Source organism: Corythoichthys intestinalis, chromosome 3 (assembly GCF_030265065.1).
Source record: "Corythoichthys intestinalis isolate RoL2023-P3 chromosome 3, ASM3026506v1, whole genome shotgun sequence".
NCBI lineage: Eukaryota > Metazoa > Chordata > Actinopteri > Syngnathiformes > Syngnathidae > Corythoichthys > Corythoichthys intestinalis.
The window spans coordinates 9,121,569-9,148,888 of record NC_080397.1 but is presented as its reverse complement, the minus strand read 5'-3'; the positions used below and the strand labels follow the sequence as shown (position 1 = coordinate 9,148,888).

The following is a 27,320-nucleotide window of genomic DNA, read 5'->3' as shown; positions in this document are numbered from 1 at the left end:
GCTACCACTACAATTTCTCTAGAAATGGCATTTTCTAGTCTAGATCAACGGCGTAGGTTTGGTCTCAACATTGGTAGGGACGATATGGCATAACCTGCATGTACACTTTGCTGGGGACAGAGCATTCTTAATGAGCAATACCAAATAAATCTGTATTGATTTATACCAGCTTTTATGTGTATTGGTTCAGCCTACACTGTTCAATTCAAACCTTTGTTCAAAAATTACTAAAGAAGCATTTTGAAAACTTCCAGGCAAAAAATCCGCATTATATGAGCAATTTTATATTGCATTATTTGAACATAAATTATTTTAACATACACAATAAATACAAGCTTGTTAATCATCCCATAATTATACAGGAAAGGAAAAAAAAAAAAAACACTTGTCTTAAGACCACTCAACAAGGTCTAAATAAGATATTAAATATAAGTGAAAAAACGTCTTTGTCAGGCAATATAAAAAAATAAATAAATAAATATAGAGCTGTCCTTCAGGTAAAACACTACAGCTTTTGTCAACAAGCACAGCCAAACTCAACAAAAAATGAAAGCTCCAGTGGGCTGCTTTGAGACCACATAAATAAAAATAAAAACTAAAATTGGGGAGAAGGGGGTAAACCTCGGCTCACTACATTTCTCACCGTTAAATAAAAATAGTAATATAATAATAACCAGGGGTGCACATAATTTTTTTGCCCAGGTTCTCAGAGGAGGACCTGGAGATGTGACTTGGTCCTCACTGAGCTTGAGAGCCGACCCACCTAATGCGATAAATTTATGACAAGCTTTACTTAGAGCCAATTAACTTTAATGAATTATATTAACAATTAATGCCTGATTAACATCAACTGGCACAACAAAATTGCCATTACTTTGAAGTGAAATGTAAAGAAATAAACATAAACGCACCAATTCAAAATAAAGGGCATTATGCGGTTCCCACATTAACTCCAAGTACGGTGCTGTCTGACATTGATAGTTTGCTTAATTGCCACATGCTCTCTGTTTTTTTTCGTGCTTTTCAAAGTTTGGATGGCTGAAATTCTTTGACCCTACATAAAATGCGCTGCTCTTATCGGCGACATTGGGATTCTCACAGCACATTTTGTACCGCATTTCCGTGCGAGCATCATTTACTTCTAGCCATTGTACCTCCTGCAGCAACTTTTCAGCTAAAGTCCTTTTTTCGGTAGCTCCGGTGACGTCTCTGTCGTCTGTCTGTCTTTTGACGGGAGTGGGGGAACACGGAAGTAATTACTCAGTGTGGCCTGCCTCTTCGACATTTTGAGAAGTTATTTTCTCGTGTCCGCCGCAAATACAGTGGTCAGCCATCGGTACGCAAAAGCGTATGGAAACCGTTGAGGGCCAGCGCGTTTGTCTACGTCCATTACGCATGCGCGCATGCGGACCACTTATGTGCACCCCTGATAATAACGTTAACAGTTGAAAAAACATAAAGCACTCTGAGCAGCTATTTAGTGGAGTTTTGCAGGTTAGCAAGTTCACACAGTTTAATGTTATGCTAACGCTGATGCAGGTCAAACTTTCAGTAGCAAAATTAGTGGTGTGTTCCCCACTTCCACAACATTGGCGTCTTTTTACGTTTCTCACCGTGGCTGCTGCTGGCTGAAAAATAACTTCTAATATTCCTAATATCTAATCTAATGTCTGTGTGTGTGTGTGTGTGGGGGGGGGGGGGTGAAGTCATCTGCCAATCAAATGTGAATTTAGGAGGGGAAAAAATGGACTGGCAAATTCAGCAAATTAAGTCTGAAGATAATGAAAATAATTCACTTAATGATGACAATCTACATGCCCTATATAACTGAAGTCATTATATAACACAAATAAGGTTGCTTCAAAGTTGGTAGGGACCGTTTGAGCATCCTGAAAAGTTGCTAGTGTTATGTCCCTACCGTCCCTATGCAAACCTACGCCCTTCAGTTTAGTCATTAATATTAGATAAACGCTGCAGGGAAAAAGCAGACCATCAATAAGGTGTCCGTATTTGCAGCACACAAAATAAATAAAATAAGCATCTCGCGAATCAACTCATATTCATATTGTTACCCCTAATTTTCTCACACTTTGTGTCCCATTATAGCCAATCATTCTGATCACCCTTTTAAAGCGACCGTGAGTGGACCGGGTTGTACCAACTCAGCCTACTGGGGATTGCTCTCTTCTGCTGCATCCCCATAAAACATGCACCTCCACACTGCGTAATTCCTGAAAATGAGTGTGAAACAATGTCAATGGGCTTTGTTTTTCCATCCCGTCATCCCTCTGTTTGCTCTCCACTTTGAATTTATACAGAAAATGCCTTGGTATGCTCCTTGCCTGCCTACCACTCAGAACAAAGCCACGAGAAAGAGAGAGAGGAGGCAAGCAATGTCTCACCGACTCTGTCGCCTGGACGACCGGCGGCGAGGAGAAGAGAGCAGCACAGAAAATACAAATGTCTGTTTTTACAGGTTGAATTTCGTGTTTGATTTATCCAGCACAAGGGGGATGATACCACAAAGCACACATTGCAAGAGGGCAAAAAAGGCCTGATTGTACCCGCACCTGAGACCCGGCTCTCATCAATCTCAGGTATGTACTTCAAAGTCGTTTTTTTGTAGCAGGGAAGAAGTGATGTGACACGAAAAGGTTGAGCCCTTTTAAAGAAGCTCGTTATGTGAAAATGAGTTGCCTTGAGTGGTTGTCGGCAGAAAATTGAAGTGGAGATGAGCGCAAATGCGTGTGAGTGAAGAGAGGTAAAGGTCAGGATTGTTGATGAAAGCGCTCAGTGGGAGATCTCACTTTTACAATTATTCGTTTTCAGCCTCTTCCAGTCAAAATGGATTGGATGTCCATTGCCGTCAATGACATTCAGTGAGTTCATTAATACATTGTTATATTTTTCTTGTACATTCTTATGGACAGAATATGCTATGGTAAAACGCCTCATTTTACTGTTCTATTTAAAGTAATAAACCCCATAATAATCGGAAAGGAGATTCCTCAAGATGAACTGTTTAACTAGAGTGGAAAGTGAAATCCATTTCAGCTGTCATTCACTTTGAGGCCCCCTTTCTCAGTCAAAATGGATTACCGTAATTTTCGTACTATAAGGCGCACCTGATTATAAGCCGCCACCCACCAAACTTGACACGAAAACGGCGTTTGTTCATTGATAAGCCGCACTGGACTATAAGGCGCAGCTGCCCTCACTGTATTATGGGGTATTTACACCAAAAGATATTAACTGGTAACACTTTATTTGACAGCGGCATCATAAGCATCATTGCTTCAAGAAGCTTCATTTAACCATCACTGCTCCCTTGAGGGAGACAGTCGACCTCTGCTGCCACCTGCTGTCAACACTGTTGTCGTCAAACATGTCTCCTAGACCTCATTGTAGCACCACAGATGTAAATGACAACCAGAATTCCTGTTCTGTGCTAATTATTTCTTCAGTTGCTGTTCCAGTTGTTTCATTAATTGCTAGTTATGGTATTTGGTGACACTTCATTTGACAGTGGCGCCATGAGACTCTCATAAGACCATGATAAGTATGACATGACACTGCTAAGAGCATTAATCAATGCTTATGACGGATGTCATTAAGTGTCATCTGGCAAATTATCTCACTTTTGAAGGGATGTAAAAGATCCGAGCTGGACATAAATAGAGTTATTGACATAAATTGCTGGATGACACTTAATGACATCTGTCGTATGGTGGAAATTACAGACAAGGCTGAAAAAGCAGTTCCTGCTCTTGCACCCTTCTTTAAAATAAACTGCTGTATTTTAAGTCAAAAGAGCGTTTGTCTTTTATAGAACAATATGTATACAGTCCCTTAAAAAGTCTTGTCGCTTATCCATTTTGTAGAAACAATTGCTAATAACATGATTTTTAATTATTCAATTGGTTTCAGAAATGGCTCATATGAAAGCTAAGACCCCCCCCAAATGATGGTGAATGTACAAAAATATATTTGTTTCACTGAAAAAAGATTTATCATTTAATGAAGACATAAAGGTCAAATTTTGGCAAGACAAAAGTTTTGTCGCCTACAGAAAGTTGTGTGAAAATTTAACAAAAAAGGTACTTCAAATACAAAAATATGTTACATAAGACAAGCGAATTAAGTAGTGGTGCTGTGAGATCCAAATTTAATATTTTGTATGACTTCCATGGGCTTGAAGGACTGCATCCATGCGGTTCGGCAAGGATTCATACAATTTATTGATGAAGTCATCAGGAACATCAAAGAAAGCAGTCTTGCATGCCTCCCAGAGTTCATCAACATTCTTGGGTTTCGTCTTCCATGCTTCCTCTTTCATCCTACCCCAGACATGCTCAATGATGTTCATGTCTGGTGAATGGGCTGGCCAGTCCTGGAGGATGTTGATCTTCTTTGCCTTGAAGAACTTTGAGGTAGAGATTGAAGTATGCGATGGCGCACCATCCTGCTGCAGAATTTGTCCCCTTTTTATGGTCAGGAATGTAAGTGGCAGCTAAGATTTGTTGATATTTCACACTATTTATGTTGTTTATGTTGTAAAAATAAGGTAAGTAATTATATTTAACATTCTAAATGTCTATCATTTTTAGCTTACAATCATTAATTGATGTCTAATATTTTGCTGGAAAAAAACGACTATAAAATTATTCACTCGCATATTTTAAACTTTTAAACAAATTACGTCACAATGAAAAAAATAGTGTCTTTAAACAGGTCACGGATATCTATCTCATAACTATCGCTTAATTGTATTTTTTTTGTTACTGTCGCATTTTCCCCAATATTTAAGATGATAAATAATCGATCCAAACAAAGAAAAATTGAACAATAACATTTAAAAGGTAAATATTTGAAAAAGAAAATCTCAACCACTCCTTGATGTCTGCTATTTCTACACTGCGACCCTTGTTATTTTACCGTGTTTCATCCATAAAATCCCCATTGACAGCTGTGTCTTGACACTCGGTGATACATGCTACATGGAGTTTTTGGATCGAAAGAGGTAAGTACGCGATAATATGTCGTTAAAATCATGGCGTCTTTAATTCTGCTCTCGCGTGCTCTCACCTCCAGTTAGGGTTTAGGGGTTTCAAAAAAGTTTTTTTTTTTTTCAAATTCCCTCCTGTTAAAAATGTTTCTTTCCCCAGAAGATTGAGATTTTAAGCTTTCCAATGATGTATCACACATGCATTTAGGACAATTTTGCAGAGCGGAACTTCAAGTCACCTGAGTGTTTTCTGCCATATGCATTCATTAATACGCATGATAGTTTCATATCATAATTACTACGGTCTTACGGCCGTCTTATGACACAGCTGTCAAATAAAGTGTTACCTATTAACCCAATAAATCAACAAATAAACTGCACTGGACTATAGGTCGCAGGATTCAGAATGAGGGAAGAAAATAGCGGCTTATAGTCCGAAAATTACGGTAGTTATCTATTGCCGTCAATAGTAGCTAATGTGTTAATTGCTCAGTTTTTTTATCAATGGGTAATAAAAGTTGCGTAGTCTTACTCTTATCAAAACATTGTGTAAAGAAATTGTTTTATTCTTTTTGAATAATCCTGCATTTTTTTAACGACCACATCTTCCCAACATGTTAACTAAAGTATCAGAGCACAAATGAGTTTCTCATCTAAACCTGCACAAACCTACAAATAGACTTTATGTCACCAATGTGCGCTGAAAAATTGAAGAGTTGAACAATATTGGCAGCCGAGAAACACAATTTACTCAAGGCAGCATGTTATTTTGCAGATCAACAGCATCATCACTCTGTCCACATTGGGTTAGGTCTTCTTTACTTGGTAATATCTTAACACACAACCAAAGAACAGGAAAGCCTGTCACTTGAAAAGCAGATGACATCATTTCTTTGCACAGATGGTGCAGTGATGCTCATCTATGTGTGCGAGATCATCAGTCTTCTCTTTATTTTTATCTTCTTGCATATCATGCACCGTGATCACACACTTTGCAAATCCCAAACACATATATTTTCATAAAACAAGATAATTAAATATTGCTCATTTTGTGAACTCCTTTCACACTCATGACATATACCTGTACTATCCGATACATATTCTATTCAATTGACAGATGCCTTAACTATGGCATTTCTCAATTTCACGAATAACGTGACAAATAGAGTTGCACCTGTTAGGGCAAACTTGGAAAAGTCGATGCGGACCAAAGTGCGACCAGGAAACGGAAGTGGAGTGAAGGGTTTTTATTAAACAATGGCTGTGGCTGTGGCTGTGGCTGTGGCTGCGGCTGTGGCTGTGGCTGCGGCTGTGGCTGCGAAGGCTTGGAGTGTGGGTGTCCAATGGTCACTGACGGAATCATCTGGCACCTGCTTGCTGCCCAGGCAGTGCCTTATAAGCAGGGTTAATTGCGATGAGCTGCAGGTGCACTCCCAGGTCTGCCACACCCAGCCTGCCAAGGTTGAACTCATGCCACATAACAGGAAGTGTAACAACAATAAAAGCCAGTAGAGGGGAGTGTGGGCTAGGACCACCACAGTACCCCCCCCTCAACGGACGCCACCGGGCGGCCTGCCCGGTTTCCCAGGGTTAGCAGCATAGAAGTCCCTCAAGAGGGACGGGTCCAAAATGAGACCACGGGAGATCCACGACCTCTCCTCGGGCCCATAGCCCACCCAGTCCACCAGAAACTGGAACCCACGGCCACGAGGCCGAACATCCAGGATCTTCGAGACCGCAAACGCGGGATGGCCGTCGATGAGAAGGGGTGGGGGAGGGGCAACAGCCGGAGGGGAGAGGTCACTGGAAGAAACAGGCTTGAGCAGGGAAACATGAAAGGTGGGGTGCACGTTCATGGATGCCGGGAGGTCCAACCGAACAGCGGAAGGGTTAATGATTTTCGTGGTCTTGTAAGGGCCCACGAACCGGGGGGCTAATTTGTGCGACTCTACCTGCAGGGGAAGGTCCCGGGCAGACAACCAGACCTCCTGTCCCACCTTGTATTCAGGGGCTGGCAAACGGTGGAGATCAGCTAGCTTCTTGTTTTTCTCGGCGGTACGAGTGAGGGCAGCCCTTACAGTCCTCCAGATGTTCCTAATCCTGCTGACGTGGTCCTTCACAGCAGGGACAGCAACTTCCTTTTCCTGCTCTGGGAACAAAGGAGGTTGAAAACCATTACAGGCCATGAAATGTGACATACCGGTGGCCGAGCAGATGAGTGAGTTATGAGCATATTCCACGCAGGGAAGGAAAGTGCTCCAGGAGACTGGATGACGGGCGGTGACACAGCGCAGGGCGGCCTCCAGGTCTTGGTTGGCCCTCTCGGTCTGGCCGTTGGTCTGAGGATGGTATCCCGAGGAGAGACTGGCAGCCGCTCCCACCACCTTGCAGAACTCTTTCCACACCAATGAAGAGAACTGAGGACCACGGTCTGAAACAATATCTAGGGGGAGGCCGTGAAGCCGGAACACGTGCTTGACTAAGAGGTTGGCGGTCTCAAGAGCAGATGGCAGTTTGGGAAGGGGAACATAGTGAACAGACTTTGAAAAACGATCGATGGCTGTAAGGATAACTGTGTTACCTTCAGAGGGAGGCAGACCGGTTATGAAATCAACTGCAATGTGTGACCAAGGTCGACTGGGAATCGGAAGGGGACATAGCAAACCAGCAGGAGGCTGATGGGAGGCCTTCCCTCGAGCACAGATTGCGCAGGCTTTGACGAAGTTACGGGCATCTTTGGCCATGCCTGGCCACCAGAATGATTGGCGGAGGAAACCGAGGGTCCTATGTATACCAGGGTGACATGTTAGTTTGGACGAGTGACTCCATTCCAGGACTTGAGAGCGTGCAACAGATGGGACAAATAGGCGATTCGGGGGACCGTTTCCCGGGTCTGGATCAGTTTTTTGAGCTTCCCTGACCATTGATGTAATTTCCCATCTGGCTGCACCGACCACGCAGGCCGAGGGAAGAATAGTTCCAGGGTCTACAGAGCTTGGACATGGTGAATGGAGCCGTGACAGTGCATCAGCCTTGCCATTGCGTGAACCTGGGCGATACGACAACGAAAAATTAAACCTGGAAAGGAACAGTGACCAGCGGGCTTGTCGGGGGTTAAGACGTTGTGCAGATTGGATGTAGGAGAGGTTTTTGTGATCTGTCCAGATAAGGAATGGGATCTTAGCACCTTCCAGCCAGTGACGCCATTCCTGCAGGGCCAAAACAACCGCCAGCAATTCCTGGTTGCCCACATCATAATTTCTCTCGGCAGGGCTCAGCCGCCGGGCTAAAAGGCACATGGATGCAATTTCTGGGTAGTGGGATCCCGCTGGGACAAAATGGCCCCTACTCCAGCGTCGGATGCATCCACTTCCACCACAAATTGGCGTGAGGTGTCAGGGTGTTTGAGGATAGGGGCAGAGGTGAAGAGGGACTTCAAACGTGAAAACGCGTTACCTGCGGCTTCAGACCAGGTAAAGGGGTGTTTGGTGGAAGTGAGTTGCTGTAGTCCCTAATGAAGCGACGATAGAAATTGGCAAAACCCAAGAATCTCTGTAGTTCTTTGCGGGTACTGGGAGTAGGCCAGTCAACGACTGCCTTTATCTTTATGGGGTCTGGTTTGAGTTGGCCCTGGGTGATGATGTAGCCCAAAAAGCTCACTGATGACACGTGGAACTCGCACTTCACCGGTTTAACGAAAAGGCGGTTCTCCAAAAGTCGCTGCAGGACCATCCTGACGTGATGTCAATGGTCCTCTAGGGAACGGGAAAACACAAGTATATCATCAAGGTAAATAAACACAAAGCGATTCAGAACGTCTCTGAACAGGTCGTTCATGAGTCTCTGAAAGACAGCGGGGGCATTTGTTAGCCCAAAGGGCATTACTAAATATTCAAAATGACCAAGGGGAGTATTGAATGCCGTCTTCCACTCATCCCCCTCACGGATTCGGACGAGATGATATGCTGTACGGAGATCCAGCTTGGTGAACAACCTGGCGTGACTGAAGGGCTCAAAAGAAGGGTCAATTAGGGGCAAAGGGTACTTATCTTTTATTGTTATCTGGTTTAGACTGTGGTAATCAATGCAGGGCCGCAGGCCGCCATCCTTCTTGCCCACGAAGAAGAAGCCTGCGCCGACCGGGGAGGAGGAGGGACGGATGATACCAGAAGCCAAGGAGTCTCTGATGTAGTCTTCCATAGCTTCTCTTTCAGGACCGGATATGTTGTAGAGTCTGCTTGTTGGAAGGGGTGCCCCCGGCAGGAGATCAATGGCACAATCATAGGGGCGATGGGGAGGTAGAGCATGGGCGAGGTCCTTGCTGAACACTGTCGCCAAGTCATGGTATTCGGCGGGTACGTTGGAGAGGTCAGGAGGCTCTGGAGGATGGGCTGGCTCTTTGACCGATTTGCCAGGGGTATGTGCTGAGCCAAGACACTCCAGATGGCAGTGACTGCTCCACCCCACAATCTTCCCAACCGTCCAGTTGATGTTTGGGTTGTGAAGTTTGAGCCAGGGGAGACCAAGGATGACAGGTGCCACTGGAGAGGAGATAATAAACAATTGTATTGATTCATGATGATTACCAGAGACCTTGAGCATGAGAGGGACGGTGCGATGAGTTACTGAAAACAGTTTTCTACCATCCACTGCTTCCACCACTTTGGGGGCCTTAAGGGGTTCGAGAGGGATTTCAGCTTGTTTCGCAAAACCTTCGTCCATAAAACTGTCGTCAGCGCCAGAATCGATGAATACATGAAGTGGCATGGCGTCTAAACCATGGGAAACACTAGCTGGGAGTATGAGTCGTGACTGAGAGCAGGAATCTGAGGAGGTTTGGCTCACCATGGTGCTCCCTTTTATCTGGTGAGACCAGTCTTTTGGCTGTGCAGGGCAGAGAGGGGGTTTTGGTCGCTGTGTGTCACTGGGGGATGGTTTGATGATATCGGCAGAGGGTGACATGAGTGGCAGAAACAGACGTGACTTGATGGCTTTCTCCCTCTTGCGTTCTCTGATGCGATTGTCAAGCTTTATTGCTAGGGAAATTAGCTCCTCCAGGGTGGAAGGCTCATCCCGTATTGCTAGTTCATCCTTTAAGTCATCTGCCAAATTACGGGAAAATACAGAGATTAAAGCTTGCTCACCCCAGCCACTTTCTGCAGCCAAGATACGAAAAGAAATTGAGAAGTCCGCCACTGATTGGGAACCTTGCTGGAGAGAAAACAGACGGCTTCTGGCCTCTCTCCCACGAACAGGGTGGTCAAATACTTTGCGTAGCTCTCCAGAAAAAGCGTCAAAAGAGCACAGCACCGGGGAATTCCTCTCCCAAAGTGCGGTTGCCCACTGACCAGCCTTTCTCCTCAAGAGGTTCACACAAAAAGCAACCTTAGCCACGTCAGAGGCATAACTGGAAGGCTGCATATTAAAAACAAGGTTGCAATTAAGCAAAAAACGACTACATGAGCCCAACTCCCCAGAATAACACTCAGGAGTTGGTATAAACACGCCCGGCCGAAGTGGGGATGATGGCCCACCAGTAGGACTACTCACGGGCAAATTAGGTCCGGCCCTGGAAGTGAGGGATTGTGAGAGCTGTGTCCTCACCTGCTTCAAGTCCATAGAAACTGCTTTTAGCGTCTCTTCCAAGCTGCGCAGCATTTGCTCATGATTACCTAGCATGTGTCCTTGGTGTCCGAGGGCCTCTTGGAAGCAGTTGGAGGTCGCTTGGTCCATTCTGTTGGCCAGATGATTATGTTAGGGCAAACTTGGAAAAGTCGATGCGGACCAATGTGCGACCAGGAAACGGAAGTGGAGTGAAGGGTTTTTATTAAACAATGGCTGTGGCTGTGGCTGTGGCTGTGGCTGCGGCTGTGGCTGCGGCTGTGGCTGCGAGGGCTTGGAGTGTGGGTGTCCAATGTTCACTGACGGAATCATCTGGCACCTGCTTGCTGCCCAGGCAGCGCCTTATAAGCAGGGTACCTTGCAACCTTTTGTCACATTTCAGGCTTCAAACATAAAGATATAAAATTTTAATTTTTTGTCAAGAATCAACAACAAGTGGGACACAATCGTGAAGTGGAACAAAATTTATTGGATAATTTAAACTTTTTTAACAAATAAAAAACTGAAAAGTGGGGCGTACAATATTATTCGGCCCCCTTGCGTTGATACTTTGTAGCGCCACCTTTTGCTCCAATTATAGCTGCAAGTCGCTTGGGGTATGTTTCTATCAGTTTTGCACATCGAGAGACTGACATTCTTGCCCATTCTTCCTTGCAAAACAGCTCGAGCTCAGTGAGGTTGGATGGAGAGTGTTTGTGAACAGCAGTCTTCAGCTCTTTCCACAGATTCTCGATTGGATTCAGGTCTGGACTTTGACTTGGCCATTCTAACACCTGGATACGTTTATTTTTGAACCATTCCATTGTAGATTTGGCTTTATGTTTTGGATCATTGTCCTGTTGGAAGATAAATCTCCGTCCCAGTCTCAGGTCTTGTGCAGATACCAACAGGTTTTCTTCCAGAATGTTCCTGTATTTGGCTGCATCCATCTTCCCGTCAATTTTAACCATCTTCCCTGTCCCTGCTGAAGAAAAGCAGGCCCAAACCATGATGCTGCCACCACCATGTTTGACAGTGGGGATGGTGTGTTCAGAGTGATGAGCTGTGTTGCTTTTACGCCAAACATATCGTTTTGCATTGTGGCCAAAAAGTTCAATTTTGGTTTCATCTGACCAGAGCACCTTCTTCCACATGTTTGATGTGTCTCCCAGGTGGCTTGTGGCAAACTTTAAACGAGACTTTTTATGGATATCTTTGAGAAATGGCTTTCTTCTTGCCACTCTTCCATAAAGGCCAGATTTGTGCAGTGTACGACTGATTGTTGTCCTATGGACAGACTCTCCCACCTCAGCTGTAGATCTCTGCAGTTCATCCAAAGTGATCATGGGCCTCTTGGCTGCATCTCTGATCAGTTTTCTCCTTGTTTGAGAAGAAAGTTTGGAGGGACGGCCGGGTCTTGGTAGATTTGCAGTGGTCTGATGCTCCTTTCATTTCAATATGATGGCTTGCACAGTGCTCCTTGAGATGTTTAAAGCTTGGGAAATCTTTTTGTATCCAAATCCGGCTTTAAACTTCTCCACAACAGTATCTCGGACCTGCCAGGTGTGTTCCTTGGTTTTCATAATGCTCTCTGCACTTTAAAGAGAACCCTGAGACTATCACAGAGCAGGTGCATTTATACAGAGACTTGATTACACACGGGTGCATTCTATTTATCATCATCGGTCATTTAGGACAACATTGGATCATTCAGAGATCCTCACTGAACTTCTGGAGTGAGTTTGCGGCACTGAAAGTAAAGGGGCCAAATAATATTGCATGCCCCACTTTTCAGTTTTTTATTTGTTAAAAAAGTTTAAATTATCCAAAAATGTTGTTCCACTTCACGATTGTGTCCCACTTGTTGTTGATTCTTGACAAAAAAATTAAATTTCATATCTTTATGTTTGAACCCTGAAATGTGGCGAAAGGTTGCAAGATTCAAGGGGGCCGAATACTTTTGCAAGGCACTGTCTATATATACAGTACTGTGCAAAAGTTTTAGGCAGGTGTCCTGCCCAAAACTTTTGCACAGTACTGTATATTTTTATTATATTATGTATATACAGGATATACTATATGTATATATTTTCCCCAAGTGGAAGCTTCCATGATCCTAATATGTTTAATAATTTAAAAAAAAAAAATATATATATATATATATATATATATATATATATATATATATGAATTTTAAATCCAAAAATTTGGTACCACCCACGTTCTAGTCCCCTTGCATGACTATTAGAGCTCAGGTGCCCTTGAGCAACGATGATTTACCTCATATGGATTCTTTTATCATTAGTCTTTTTTTCATTTTGCATTTAATGGCCGTATAATAGTTTAAGCTTCCACTATCCACCACAATTAGAGTACCTTGAATCCCAAGCTTAAATGGTTTCAATTACATGGACCTCAAAGATTGAATCAATAGGTTCTCTCTGGTCTCGTTGCCACTTAGAATACAAAACTGCCTTGTGTTCAAAAGAGGCAACATAAAAATGGCAGCAATCACTCTAATTAGTCACCAGTAGAGGAGAACCCCCCCCAAAACATCTCTCTCCGCCAGCCACATTGCTTCTTTTTGTCAATAACTAGGCAAGTGAGATGACTAAATGTGTCAGTGCGCTGTTGAAACTCTCCATGCAGGTGATAATGTTTTGTACGAGTCGTGAGAGAGAGGGAGAATTAAATGACATTGCGTGATTCGCATACTAAATCAGGACTCGGGAGAACATGGTGCATTAAGCGCAAAACAGATGTTTGGTCCAAAAGACGTCCAATCTATTTTGATTGGGAGTCTAGCAGCAACTATATAACGTCACCATTAAATGATAACAGGTTTACAAAACACAACACATTGTCCCAGCGCTTCCTACCCCTTTTAATTAAAATGGATTGGACGTCTAATGTTGTCGATTTTTAAATTATATGAGGTCCCAAAACGAAACAAAAATTACCAATGCAAAATGCACAAAGGCCACACTTGTTGTATTTTCGGACTATAAGTCGCAGTTTGTTTCGTAGTTTGGCCGGGGGTGCGATTTATAATCTGGAGCAATTTTTGTGTGAAATTATTCACACATTATTATATAATTTCACATGTTTTTAATGTTATAGTATTCTGAATAACTCTTAATAGCTATGTTATGTTAACATACGTTCTCAGTTCGTTATTTATGCGTCATGCAGACCCGTGCCGCCCATAAGGCGATTTAAGCAATCGCCTAAGGCACAGGTGTCAAAGCGATTCCAGAAAGGGCGAAGTGGGTGCGGGTTTGCTTTCCAACCAATGAAGAGGACATCTTTTCACCAATCAGATCTTTTACATGTGTAATCAGTTAAACTTTGTCAGGTGCTGCTTGTTTCAGTAGGAAGTTCATTGGTTAAACTCTCTGCGCGGTATCGGTTGGAACAAAATCCAGCACCCACTTGGCCCTTTCTGGAATCGGTTTGACACCTGTGGCCTAAGGGAACACCAGCGTCCAAAAAGGCGTCAAGAAAAATATTCAAATATTCAGACCCTAGTCTCACTCACTTGTTTTGTATTAAAACAACAAAATTGCAATTACTGCATTAACCATCAAAGTGAAGCCTAACTGTAACTGTAGTCTTGAAACAAATCTGAATAAGGAAAAACATTGCAATAAAATCATGCAAACTGGTGAAACTTGAGAGTAGCTGAGATCTGTCATGACAGAACATCGCTTCAATAATATCTGGTGCCATCTAGCGTTGTGAATGGGTATAATGTAAAGACGACCCCCACTTTTTCAGTCTTATTTCAATGCAAAAAACACCGTCTTATATTTGGGTCAATACGGTATTTTATGATCATTTCAATACAATTTCATTTCAACATTATGCGACATCACTCTCTGGCCATCGAGCTGTTGCAAGTGTGTCAACCAACCCATGTGACAACCAACCACGTTCTTCCCTACATTGTTTGTGCTTCTGCCAGATAGCAAGAATGGATGTTGAGGATGAGCCGCTGTTGTTTGATTCGAGTTCGGTGGGAAATGACGAGGAGGAAGACGACGTAGAGGTGTTGACGGATGGCAGTCAAAAATACAAGGTGGTCTGTGGGCCCTGGAGGGTCGTCGCCTGGGTCTACACACAGCCCTGGGCCAGCGGGGTTGTTCTTGGGGTGTTCATCCTCTTCCCTTGCGCCCTGTTTGCCTTCATGCTCCTCTACTACCCACCTCTAGACATAGACCTCTCCTACAGTGCCTTCGAGGTCCACAGTCACTTTTCCGCCGAGCGTTTCGACGCACTCACATTAGCAGTGAAGACCCAGTTGAGCTCCTGGGACAGAGGGAGGAGAGACTCGGATCACGGTGAAACCTTGCTGGAGCTTCTGATGGAAAAGGTGGCCCTCAACCGGACGCCCCATGGATCATTAGTTCGGGAACGCCGCTCAACTGGTGACTACTACCTCCAGAGTCAAGCCCAATGGAGGATGGAGCTGGTATTTGTGGCTCAAGGTGATGGTGAATGCAACATCTTCACTCCTGAGCGCCTAAGCACCATCCACCACGTGGAGCGTCTTATCATGCAGCACCCGCGTTTCGAGCAGTTCTGCTGGAAACCCATGGAGCTGCTGAGAGACCTCCCTCTCGGTCCGTCATACTGCTCACCACCTAGTTCGTTACTGTCCTATCTCTACCCCAGCGAGCGAGGGGGGAAGATTTACTACGACGGCATGGGTTCAGATCTGGCAGACATTCAAGGTAAGTATACACCCGTTAAATTTGCAGTCACAACAAACTACGATCAAATTGTGGTGACATCACTGCGCTCCCTTTCTCATTCTTCCTCTTTCTCTAACCAAACCAAATCTGTACTGTCACTTGTGGCAGTTGAGGGTGCTGACTGTTGAGCTAACAGCACAAACTAGTTTAAGCACTTAGCAAGCTCTTTTAAATTCTCAGTTAAAAAAAAGAAGTCTTTCTACACGCACACCACTTGCTCCAACTGGTCTGCAGTAGTCAACACACTCAAATGCCCATCAAGTTTATTAACGGAAATGAACAAAAGAATTAAAACCAGATATGAAAATACATTTTACTTAACTGGAATAAATAAAATCAATAAATTTCACTCAACCTGCAAAGAAGGAAGACACATGGCTTGAGAGCTAAGCACATTTACAACCCCTCAGACATTTTACCATGTAGAACAAACTTGTCCAATGCAGATTCTTGACTCTTGAGAAGGTGATGGTGCTGGAACTTTGGTTTGGTGCTGTTCCAGTGAGATATACAAAGATGACTGCCTGAAGAAAAGATCAAAATTCCCTAAGTCCTTGATGTTATGGGGCTCCATGAGAGGCAAAGGAACTGGGGAGATGGCTGTGGTTAAATCTTCAATAAATGCAGACGTTTATATTGAAATTTTAGACAGCTTTCTTATCCCTTCAATTGAAAATATGTTTGTCATTTTCCAAGATGACAATGCATCATGCCACAGAGCTAAAACTGTTAAAGCATTCCTTGGAGAAAGACTCATCCAGCCAATGTCATGGCTGAAATCTCAACACTATTGAAAACCTGTGGTGGAAATTGAAAAAAATAGTCCACAGCAAGGCTCCGACCTGCAAGGATGATCTGGCAAATGCAATCAAAGGGAGTTGTCGCAAAATTGATGAAGAATACTCATCAAGTCCATGCCTCAGAGACTGCAAGCTGTCATAAAAGCCAGAGGTGGTGCTACTAAATACTAGAGATGTGTTTTGATTCTTATTTCTTTGTTTGTTTCTCATGATTCCATATTTTTTCCTCAGAATGGAGTGATTCCATTTATATTTCCCTGCAATTTCTGTGTAAAAGTAACATTTACTGACCACTACAATGTTTTTATCCATTTCTTTCAGTGTTTCTGAAAAAGTTGCACTTTTGAACTAATTCATTATTATTTCAAGCTTTTTATCTGAGTTTCTTCTACATGATAAAATGTCTGAGTGAGTGCTCGTCCGAGACTGGTGAGTCCATACTCTTTGCTTGGGGTTGTAGGTTCCAAAAATATTTTTTTGCCTTCCAAAGTAAAATTTGTAGCCTCGAGGTTTTATGATCACTGTGTTTCAACAATCAATAACAAGTTATAAAACCATTCTTCTATACATAGGCGGAGTTTGACTTTTGTGGGGGAGGGGGGGCAAAACAAGTCAGCAGTGTCAGCAAAAAAAATTACAGTTTTTCTCAATTGCTTTAGCACGTTTCTCAGATCAGAATTGAAATTCTCAAAACAGTTTGTGCATTTCTCAAAACGCGTCACACAAGTAACAAAACAACACGGATTTCCTGCCAAAGCCAGTTTTTTTGCAAGTTACACCTGCGTGTGGGAGATTGGTCAAGATTCAGTTTACACCTTTATGGTTTTTTTTTGTTTTTTTTTTTACAATGCCTTGACAGACCATGTCATTGCGATGCAGAGAGAAAAACAGCAGAAAAAAACATACAAGCAAAATTAGAAATGTGAACCTAAGACAATTGACACAACTAAACTTTGAGTGCTGTTGGGATATTTTCCCCGTTCTTTCTTCACATCTTGACTTTCCTCTCTGTTGGGCCACAAATTTTCATCCACGTCACAATGGATGTCCTCGCTTGCTATACAGCATAGAAAGAATCTTCTTGAATGCCTTATCCAGCCTCTGCAGGTATCTGCTGTGATGTCACTGCATGCTGCATTCACGGCAACAAGGAGATCTGAGTGTGAGGCTGGCGATCATACACTTGCCATCTCCATGTGAGAAAAATTCTTCTATGGGATTGAGAAATGGGAAGTATGGAGGAAGGAATTCTATTACCATTCTGTTGTGGGTTCCAAGACATTCCCAGATTATTTTGGCGTGGTGGAAACTCACATTGTCCCAAACTATTACAAATTTTGGCAGGTTAAAATAAGTTTCGTAAAATAAGTAACGAAGATGCATATAAAAAAGGACACACATGTTGATATATTCTGACAACATGTTAATCCATTTTGCATGTAAAGACTTATGCAATGAAGGTAGGTTTGGGCTCAACCAGTGCTTCTCAATTATTTTCTGTTTCGCCCCTCATAGGAAGACACTACGCGCTCATGCGCTGGTCCTCATGGGAAACGCAGTCTTTAAAAAACTACCCCTTTTGTCCACCAGCGTCGCTAAATATAACCCAAGCTGAAAAGTTACAAAGTGTTGCTTTAAGACCACATAACAAAACAAAAACGAAAATTGGGTAGAAGGGGGTAAACCTCGGTTCACTACATTTCTCAGAGTTTAATTAATGATAACAGCAGAAAATACAAAAGTGGAGGACACTTCTCTCTAAGCAGCTTCCTACTCAAGTTTTGCAGGTTAGCAAATTCACACAGTTTAATGTTATGCAAACTCTGATGCAGGTTGTACCAAAATTTCAGTAACAAAATTAGTGATGTGTTCCCCAACTCCATAACATTGACGTCCTTTTACATTGCTTACACTGGCTGCTGCTGCTGGCTGAAATAAACTTCTAATATTGTATAATGAAAAAAGGGGTAAATATAAGTCTGAACTAGGGCTGTCAAAATTATCGCGTTAACGGGCGGTAATTAATTTTTTAAATTAATCACGTTAAAATATTTGACCCATTTAACGCACACGCCCCGCTCAAACAGATTGAAATGACAGCACAGTGTAATGTCCACTTGTTACTTGATTTTTTTTGGGGGTGTTTTGTCGCCCTCTGCTGGCGCTTGGACTTGACTGATTTTATGGGTTTCAGCACTATATGAGCATTGTGTAATTATTGACATCAACAATGGCGAGCTACTAGTTTTTTTTTTTGGATTGAAAATGTTACAAATTTTATTAAAACGAAAACATTAAGAGGGGTTTTAATATAAAATTTCTATAACTTGTACTAACATTTGTCTTTTAGAACTACAACTCTTTCTATCCATGGATCGCTTTAACAGAATGTTAATAATGTTAATCTGGTTGATTTATTGTTATAATAAACAAATGCAGTACTTATGTACCGTATGTTGAATGTATATATCTGTCTTGTGTCTTATCTTTCCATTCCAACAATAATTTACAGAAAAATATGGCATATTTTATAGATGGTTTGAATTGTGATTAATTACGATTAATTAATTTTTAAGCTGTAATTAACTCGATTAAAATTTTTAATCGTTTGACAGCCCTAGTCTGAACATAATGAAAATAATTCGCTTAATAATGGTAGGGTCAGTTGTATCCTTACAACATATGGGAAGGCAATCTAAAGTACCTATATAATTGAATTCATTATAAAATGCAAATGAGGTTGCTTAAAAGTTGGTGGGGATAATTTGAGTATCCTGAAAAGTTGCTAGTGTTATATCCATACCGTCCCTATGCAAACCTATGCCCTTGCAATGAACTAATGACTAAATGTTGTGTGTGAGACTATTCAATAGAGGCCCATGATAATCCATTTCAACCATCTTGGCAGATGCAGTTGATGATGCAGGAAACTGCAGAGAATTGTACAAATTATTTGCATGGATGTACAAAAACATCTGCAACTTGTTAAAAGAAATGAGAAACTGCTTTTTTGATGTGCAATATTGATACAATGTTGTGAGGATTGAACAAGCAGTTTTCATAATTTCAAGTCTGAGCAGAGAAACGTACTAAAGCAATTGAGAAAAACTTGTGGGAAACTATTTATATTTAAGTAAAGCTTGACACTGTTCGTGTTCAATACTCGGTACAAGCCCAGTTGTCGTTGAAGCTTTTGAAAGCTTAGGTTTAAAGAAATTCTAAATATCCCTCTAAGGTGCTAGTCACATGATCTATTTTTTAATATTCTATTAAAAAAAAAAAAAAAACAATATGAACAGATCTAACATAGTTAAATAAATTCAAAACGCGTTTTAAGATTTTTAAGGTTTAAGTTTTAATAACTTTATCTTGAAAAACTTCATGTGTGCATAACTGGTATGCTAAGCAGGCCCATTAACTCCCGCTAGTTTAGCCACTCCGGAGCCCGGAAATAAAAAAATAAATCACAAATTGCACGGAATTTGTTGAAATCAACTACACCTTGAAGGAACTCAGCCTCCCGGCCAAGCCGCACAGAAACGGTGCTCCGCTGAGACCGCTCCGTGAGTCAACCGGGAGGATCCAAAATTCCGCGCGTTCCCCTTCTGTGTTAACCCTTTGTACTGACTCCATGATCCAAAAGTCTGAAGAAGGTTCACCGAAAACAAGTTGACAATTTATTCGTTGACAGTGGTCAAAAAACAAGGCAAAACAAACGACGGAGAAACAATGCTGGATGCAAAAACAAGGCTACATAGACAATGTTCCCGAGCATCAACCGTTGTTATCTAAATGTCCAATGTTTTTAAAGCTCTTGCGGGCCGTGGAAGAAGGGTGTGAAGAAGGAAGAAGAAGGGTGTGTGTGGGATTATTGTCTTTTGTTGATTGGATTTGGGAGTTACTGTTGTCCGGGCAACGGGGATGTGGATTCTGCCCCCTCAGCGTCAAAGGGGGCTCTTGGAGTCTTGTCAGTTGTTATCAGTTGAATATCGGGCGTTCTCCGATGTAACTTGTTTTAGAACAGAACGCCCTGCTCTTTGTCCAGGAGTGCCTGGGAGAACTGATTGCGAGAGTTGGTGCATCAATCTTGCTCATGACGCACGGTGGGCTTCTGTGATAAGATGGCGTTGTGCATCTTTTATGCGTCTTTTCATTACTATGTTGTAAGTGCTATTTATTTTATATTAGGTGTGTTATGTACAAACAGTCCTACAGTACATATGAGAAACGATACTATTCCCTGATTGATTATATTAAGTGTGTAAGAGGAATGCAAACAGTTATATGATGTGTGCGAGACAGGTAACTATTCCCTTCATTTCCCCTCACGAGCCCCGATAGGGGATCGTAAAAACATGGATGGGGCCTTAGAACTTAGCCATAGCAAGTGGTGGAAAAAATTTAGCAACTGATGAACTGTTTAAACAGTGATGGACAAAATTTGCAAGTCCACCTCAGGACTCCTGTTAAAGACTCTATAAAACAATTTACTACCACTTAAAACGGTCAATCCTTGGTGGTGTCTGGTCCCGTGGCTATAGGCATCAGCTCACAGTGACCTCTTAGTACAGGTGTATTGAGAACGAAAAAACATTTTCGGTATCTGAAATAAAAAATTAATTAAAAAAAAAACTCATAAGAAAACATGATAACTAACTATTAACTAATGTATCCCCAAGATGCAATGTTTACTCATCAAAAAGACAAATTTCACAAGGATTGAATACATTTTCTTTTTACTTCTGATTATGGAAAATAAGGACTTGGTGTAGAACAAGGTATTATCATTAACGAAAATGAGCTAAATGAGCAACACTAGAATGGAAAAAAACATTTTCACTAGCTGAGATAATTAAGAAAAATAACTGATTAAAAAATATAACTAACTAACTAATCCCCAGAGGCAATATTTACTCATCAAAAAGACAACATTCACAAGGACTGAATACCTTTTACTACTGTGGAGCACAAAATGATTTTCAGTAAAAAAAAAAAAAAAAGTACAGCTCCCCACCATAAAATTTACGGTTACCGAAACACGACACCAGGGGTTGGCAACATGTGGCTCCGTAGCCGCAAACAATTTATCCTGGCACTCGCAGAAGTCTTTCCGCCATTCACAGACACAAAAACTTGACTTTACATTGTTGGTGAATTTATGACCCGCGTGAGTGTATTTTTTTTTAACAGTGTAAGAACCCCAAATTCTCTATAACATTCAACCGCAAAACCCCCAAATTAAACCCCATTTCTGCAGGTTCTTTAAGTCTAGCAATCACACACCCTCAGTTCTACTGGTACGTGGATGAAAGTCTCTCTCCAGAAAATCTGTCCTCCTCAATCCTGCGGAGCGAAATCCACTTCGGCGTGCCTCTCCCTTCGTTCTACTCCGTGCAGGACCGAGCTCACGAACAGAGGAGGCGCTTCAAGAACTTTGTGGTGGAATATGCGGAAATCCTGGCCAAACAGTCCACCAGGTCAGGAGAAGTTTCGGAATTGTGCTGATGGTTCTTCCTCTCATGCATCGTGTCTTGTTTTGTGTCAGGCAGGTGAAGGTTCTTTATGGGGGGACGGAGCTGTTTGACCAGGAAGTGAGAGACACCTTCAGAAACGACATGATGTTGGCAGTTATCAGTGGAGTCTGCATTACTGTGCTGGTCTACGTTCTCACTTCCTTCTCAGGTATGATTTGTAACTGCAGTCAGTGTCTAGATTTTTTACTTAGCTGCCATTGACGTCGCTAAACGTCCAATACATTTTCACTGGGAGAGGGCGATCGATAAATCTATCGATCGAACGATAGATACAGTGGTAGGAAAAAGTATCTGAACCTTTTGGAATTTCTCACATTTCTACGTAAAATCACCATCAAATGTGATCTGATCTTTGTCAAAACCACACAGATGAAAAAACAGTGTCTGCTTTAACTAAAACCACCCAATCATTTATAGGTTTTCATATTTTAATGAGGATAGTATGCAGACAATGACAGAATGTGGAAAAATAAGTAAGTGAACCATCACATTTAATATTTTGTGGCTCCCCCTTTGGCAGCAATAACTTCCACCAGACGCTTCCCGTAGCTGCGGATAAATCTGGCATATCGATCAGGTCTAATCTTGGCCCATTCTTCTCTACAAAACTGCTGTAGTTCAGTCAGATTCCTGGGATGTCTGGCATGAATCGCTGTCTTTAGGTCATGCTACAGCATCTTAATAGGGTTCAAGTCTGGACTTTGACTTGGCCACTCCAGAACATGTATTTTGTTCTTCTGAAACATTGTGAAGCTGATTTACTTCTGTGTTTTGGATCATTGTCTTGTTGCAGCATCCATCCTCTTTTTAGCTTCAACTGCCTGACAGACGGCCTCAGGTTTTCCTGCAACACATCCTGATAAACTTTTGAATTAATTCTTCCATTAATAATTGTAAGTTGTCCAGGCACTGAGGCAGCAAAACAGCCCCAAATCATGATGCTCCCTCCACCATGCTTCACGTTGGGGAGTTGATGTTGGTGAGCTGTTTCATTTTTCCTCCACACATGAGGTCGTGTGTTACTCCTAAAAATTTCAACTTTGGTCCACAAAATATTCTGCCAAAACTTCTGTGGAGTGTCCAAGTGCCTTTTTGCGAAGATTTAATGAGCATCAATGTTTTTTTTAGACAGCATTGGCTTCCTCTGTGGAGTCCTCTCATGAACACCGTTCTTGGCCATAGTTTTACGTATAGTTAGTGTGTGCACAGAGATACTGGACTGTGCCAGTGATTTCTGTTAGTCTTTAGCAGACACTCTAAGGTTCTTTTTTTTTTTTTTACCTCTCAGAGTATTCTGCGCTTAACTCTTGGCGTCATTTTCAGTGGATGGCCACTCGTTGGGAGAGAAGTAACAGTGCCAAACTTTCTCCATTTGTAGACAACTTCTCTGACTGTCGATTGATGAACATCCAGACTTTTAGAGATGGTTTTGTGTCCTTTCCCAGCTTTATACAAATCAACTATCCTTGATCGCAGGTCTTCTGACAGCTCTTTTGCTCTTTAGACTGATAGATAGACAGACAGACAGACAGATGCGATAGATAGATAGATAGATAGATAGATAGATAGATAGATAGATAGATAGATAGATAGATAGATAGATAGATAGATAGATAGATAGATAGATAGATAGATAGATAGATAGATAGATAGATAGATAGATAGATAGATAGATAGATAGATAGATAGATAGATAGATAGATAGATGGATGGATGGATGGATGGATGGATGGATGGATGGATGGATGGATGGATGGATGGATGGATGGATGGATGGATGTGACTGGTGTGTGATCATTTGTTTTCTTCTCTTGTGTGTAGCGTTCCTGACATTCTTCGGGCTGGCGAGCATCGCTTTGAGTTGCCTGATGGCTCTTTTCTTTTACCACGTGGTGTTCGGAGTTCGCTACCTGGGCATTCTCAACGGAGTGGCGGCTTTTGTCATCATCGGAATCGGTACGGAAAACAAAGCAATTCACATTGGGTGGTGGGAAACGCTAGCCTATAATTTTGTTTGCTTCTTCGCTCAGGGGTGGATGATGTGTTTGTGTTCATCAGCACCTTCAGACAGGCGGCTCATCTGTGCCACCCTCAGCAGCGGATGGTCTACACCGTCAAGACGGCCGGACGAGCCACTTTTCTCACCTCGTTCACCACCGCGGCCGCTTACGCTGCCAATGCATTCTCTGAGGTAATCACAGTGCACCGATTGTCTGCTGCAAACTGAAATTTTCTTTCGGCAGATCCCAGCCGTGCATGACTTTGGACTATTCATGGCCCTCATTGTCAGCTGCTGCTGGCTTTGGGTTTGTGTGCTGATGCCGGCCGCCTTGTGTATCTGGACGCCCAGCCAGAGCACCGGTTTTTGCTGGTGAGAGAACTGCTCTTGCAAACCCCCCCCAAAATATTATTCTCATTTTTCTTTTTCTTAAATCATATAATTAGACAGCCAGTCTATTTAAACTGGGAGGGTTTGCAGTGAATTATCAGGTTTCTTTCTTTTTTGAAAAAAAAAAATAAATAAATAAAAATAACGGGGGTAAAAAAATGAATAAAAAAAAAATAACTAAAATAAATACAGTCAATATTTTTTATTTGTTTATTTGTTTTTGTTTAATATATATATATATATATATATATATATATATATATATATATATATATATAAATAAATCATTGAAAAAATTATAATAATAATGATTTTTTTTTTCTGAGCCAATGACAGCATTAGATGTCAAATCCATTTGGACTGGAAAGGCTTGCGGTGAATTATCAAGGGGTTTTTTTTCTTTCTTTTTTTAAATTAAATAAAACAGCAAAATAATGAATCAAATCAAAAACTACAAAAACATGAAAAACATATTAATGATTGATTAATGACAAAAAAATGATTAATTTTTTAAAAATTGAGATTTATGAGTTGATAGACATCCAATCCATTTGACCTAGGAGGGCTTGCAGTCAATAATTTTTATTTATTTATTTGTTTATAAATAAACTAACGGATAAATAAAATAAATAAGTAAATAAAGAAATAACAATTATCTCTGTGATTCAATGACTGTAATAGATATCAAATCCATTAGGAGTGGGAGGGCTCGCAATGAATTATCATGGGTTTTTTTTGTCTTTCTTTCTTTCTTTTTTTTAAATTAAATAAAATAGCAAAAATAATGAATCAAATGAAAAATTACAAACATTTTTTTTTTTAAATTAATAATGATTGACGATTGATTAATGACAAAAAGAAATGTTTTTTTTTTTTTTTGTAATTATGATTTATGAGTTGATAGACATCCAATCCATTTGACCTAGGAGGGCTTGCAGTCAATAATTTGTATTTATTTATTTATTTGTTTATAAATAAACAAACAAATAAATAAATAATAATGATTATTTTCTTTCTGAGCCAATGACGGCATTAGATGTCAGATCCATTAGGACTGGGAGGGTTGGCAGCAATCGAATGTTCAATGGCAACCCTCCCAATCCAAATGGATTCAACACCTATCGCTGTCATTAGCAAACAAAATTAATGGTCATTTTGTTGTTCTCGCTTGTATACTCGTTGGCCACCAGGGTGTAGTATAATCCATGTTTTCTGTATGTAGTACATGTAGATTTGATGGTGAAAAACATGACAAAACAATTATACTGCAATAATGATAGTCATTTTTTTTGCAGAGGATAAAGAATTTATGTCTTCAATTATTCTGTATGTTCAAATATCAGGTTTTGGTTCATAAAAAACACGACAAAAAAAAATACATCGCGCACTCGTGGGTATCTAAAAAAAACAACCTTGTAAATTGAGTCACTCATAGCTCAAGGTAGCATTAGAATTTTTCACACGCTTCTCCACACCGAGCAGGAGCTCTAATCCCCTCGGCTGTCTTACTTTGTAAACCTCCTCTTCCCTCACAAGCCGCAAGTCTTTTGGGAGCCTGTCACGGAGCCTTGGCCCTCTGTCGGATGAGGATGACGACGTGGCCCTGCTGTCGGTGGAAATGGAGCCAGGTGAGATTATTAACCGCAACAAGCTTGGAAAATTCCATTCGTGCCTGTTGTAACTCGAGACAGACGGAGATGCAGGCATTCTGTCCCTGTCGGTGGAGACGGCGTTAAACCCTGCTGCGCATCAGCACCAAGGTGTGGTCAGCGCAAAGCTTCAGTGGGGCCTCAAAAATGTTGTAGTTCTTCCAGTTGTGGCCAGGAGGAAAAGCATTCTTGGTAAGGAAATAAATGATGAAATAAGCTCCAAAATCAGTGAACAAAAGGGAAACTCTCTTTCACCCTTTCAGGTGTTTTCCTTGTTGGGTTGCTGGTATGCATGGGTTGTTGCTGTCTGCTAAGGCCTGCTTCCCATGCCCCCTTACTTTTCCGCCAGGACACAAACCTCCAGACTCTTCTGGCACTTAGGAGCAACCTTAGCGGTCAAGGGATCTCCTGCCCCATGTGCTCAGGTGAGGCCATAACTATGGAATTTGTGCTACAGAGCATATTTTGAGCACAGAAGTACATCTTCTTGTGGATAAGAATGTTTCGTGGGCACTAAAATTTTGTGTTTTTTTTTTTTTTTTTACAAGAATTTACGATTATATTTTGTGTCAAATGCTATTTTCCACACTTCAGGTGTGTTCATGGAAAAGCCGCGTTCTTTGTACGGTCACGCGGTATCGAGGGTGTCAGCAACTACCGCCGCTCCTCAAAATACAAAACAGAATTTGAGCATCAACCAGACAGGTAAATTAATGTTGTAAGTGTAGATAGGGGTAGACAGCTTGTGTGAAAGCTCTTTTTGTTTTTGCAGGCTTTTTGCTGACTGTATTCATATCAAAAGTGGAGCTGAGAAGCTCAACCAGAGTTTACCGTTTCTCCCTGAACGCCAGTACTCCTTCTCCATGGACACCGTGCAGTTCACATCGTGAGCAGGTGTCTTCATTTCAGGTCAGCACACATACACCCCATGCAGTGGCAGATGCTGGTCTGTCAATGAGGGGAAGCTCAAAGTGTGTCCACCTGTGAGCAGTGTTGTTAATAACGGCGTTAGAGTATAACGGCGTCACTAATGGCGTTATTTTTTTCAGAAGTGAGTAATCTAATTAATTACTTTTCTCATCTTGGCAACGGCGTTACCGTAAAGGCGTGCGTTACTATGCGTTACTACGTTGGTTGAATGATGCGAGAAAAATCTGAGGGACACGGACTCACGAAGACGACAGAGCAGAAAGGAAGTGAGGAGGAGGGAAGGGAGTTTTGACGCCGTTGCAAACGCGATGCTAGGTGGCTCCAATAACACCTGACTGTAGCCGATAGCCTACAAACTACGCCCACATGATGCTACGGTAGATACCACATTTATATAGAACTAGATGCGAAATGACAGACACGGCGGCGTGAGCACATGTATAGAGAACTAAAGATACGTAATGATAGACTCGCCAGCGTTAGTAAACAGCCGCCATTTTAAAGCAGTAGACTTCGCAGGAAGGCTCTGTTGTAGAGAAACTTCCTAGCGAACCTAAGTAACTTTTTATCTAAAATACTCGGCAAATGATCGGCAAATACTTGACTTGACTTTAAATGATGAAACTTTCACATATCGAAAGTGGACAGAAAATGGGAG

General features: G+C 41.7%; 1 protein-coding gene across 2 annotated transcripts in view; it reads left to right on the top strand.

The window, feature by feature from the left end:
- Positions 1–2,389: 2,389 nt before the first annotated feature.
- The window catches only part of disp3 (dispatched RND transporter family member 3), a 51,335-nt gene continuing 26,404 nt past the window's right edge, over positions 2,390–27,320 (top strand). Inside the window, exons 1-13 of one of the 2 annotated variants that reach the window (XM_057831552.1) lie at positions 2,390–2,597; positions 14,575–14,684; positions 14,818–15,339; positions 21,418–21,637; positions 21,706–21,842; positions 23,516–23,650; positions 23,725–23,885; positions 23,938–24,065; positions 25,620–25,711; positions 25,775–25,924; positions 25,996–26,157; positions 26,327–26,437; positions 26,505–26,641. In XM_057831552.1, the coding sequence (XP_057687535.1) occupies positions 14,970–15,339; positions 21,418–21,637; positions 21,706–21,842; positions 23,516–23,650; positions 23,725–23,885; positions 23,938–24,065; positions 25,620–25,711; positions 25,775–25,924; positions 25,996–26,157; positions 26,327–26,437; positions 26,505–26,641 (1,803 nt within the window). In that variant the 5' untranslated portion in view covers positions 2,390–2,597; positions 14,575–14,684; positions 14,818–14,969. Of the gene's footprint in view, positions 2,598–14,570; positions 15,340–21,417; positions 21,638–21,705; positions 21,843–23,515; positions 23,651–23,724; positions 23,886–23,937; positions 24,066–25,619; positions 25,712–25,774; positions 25,925–25,995; positions 26,158–26,326; positions 26,438–26,504; positions 26,642–27,320 lie in introns of both variants that reach the window. The other variant, XM_057831551.1, reaches the window with a different exon arrangement.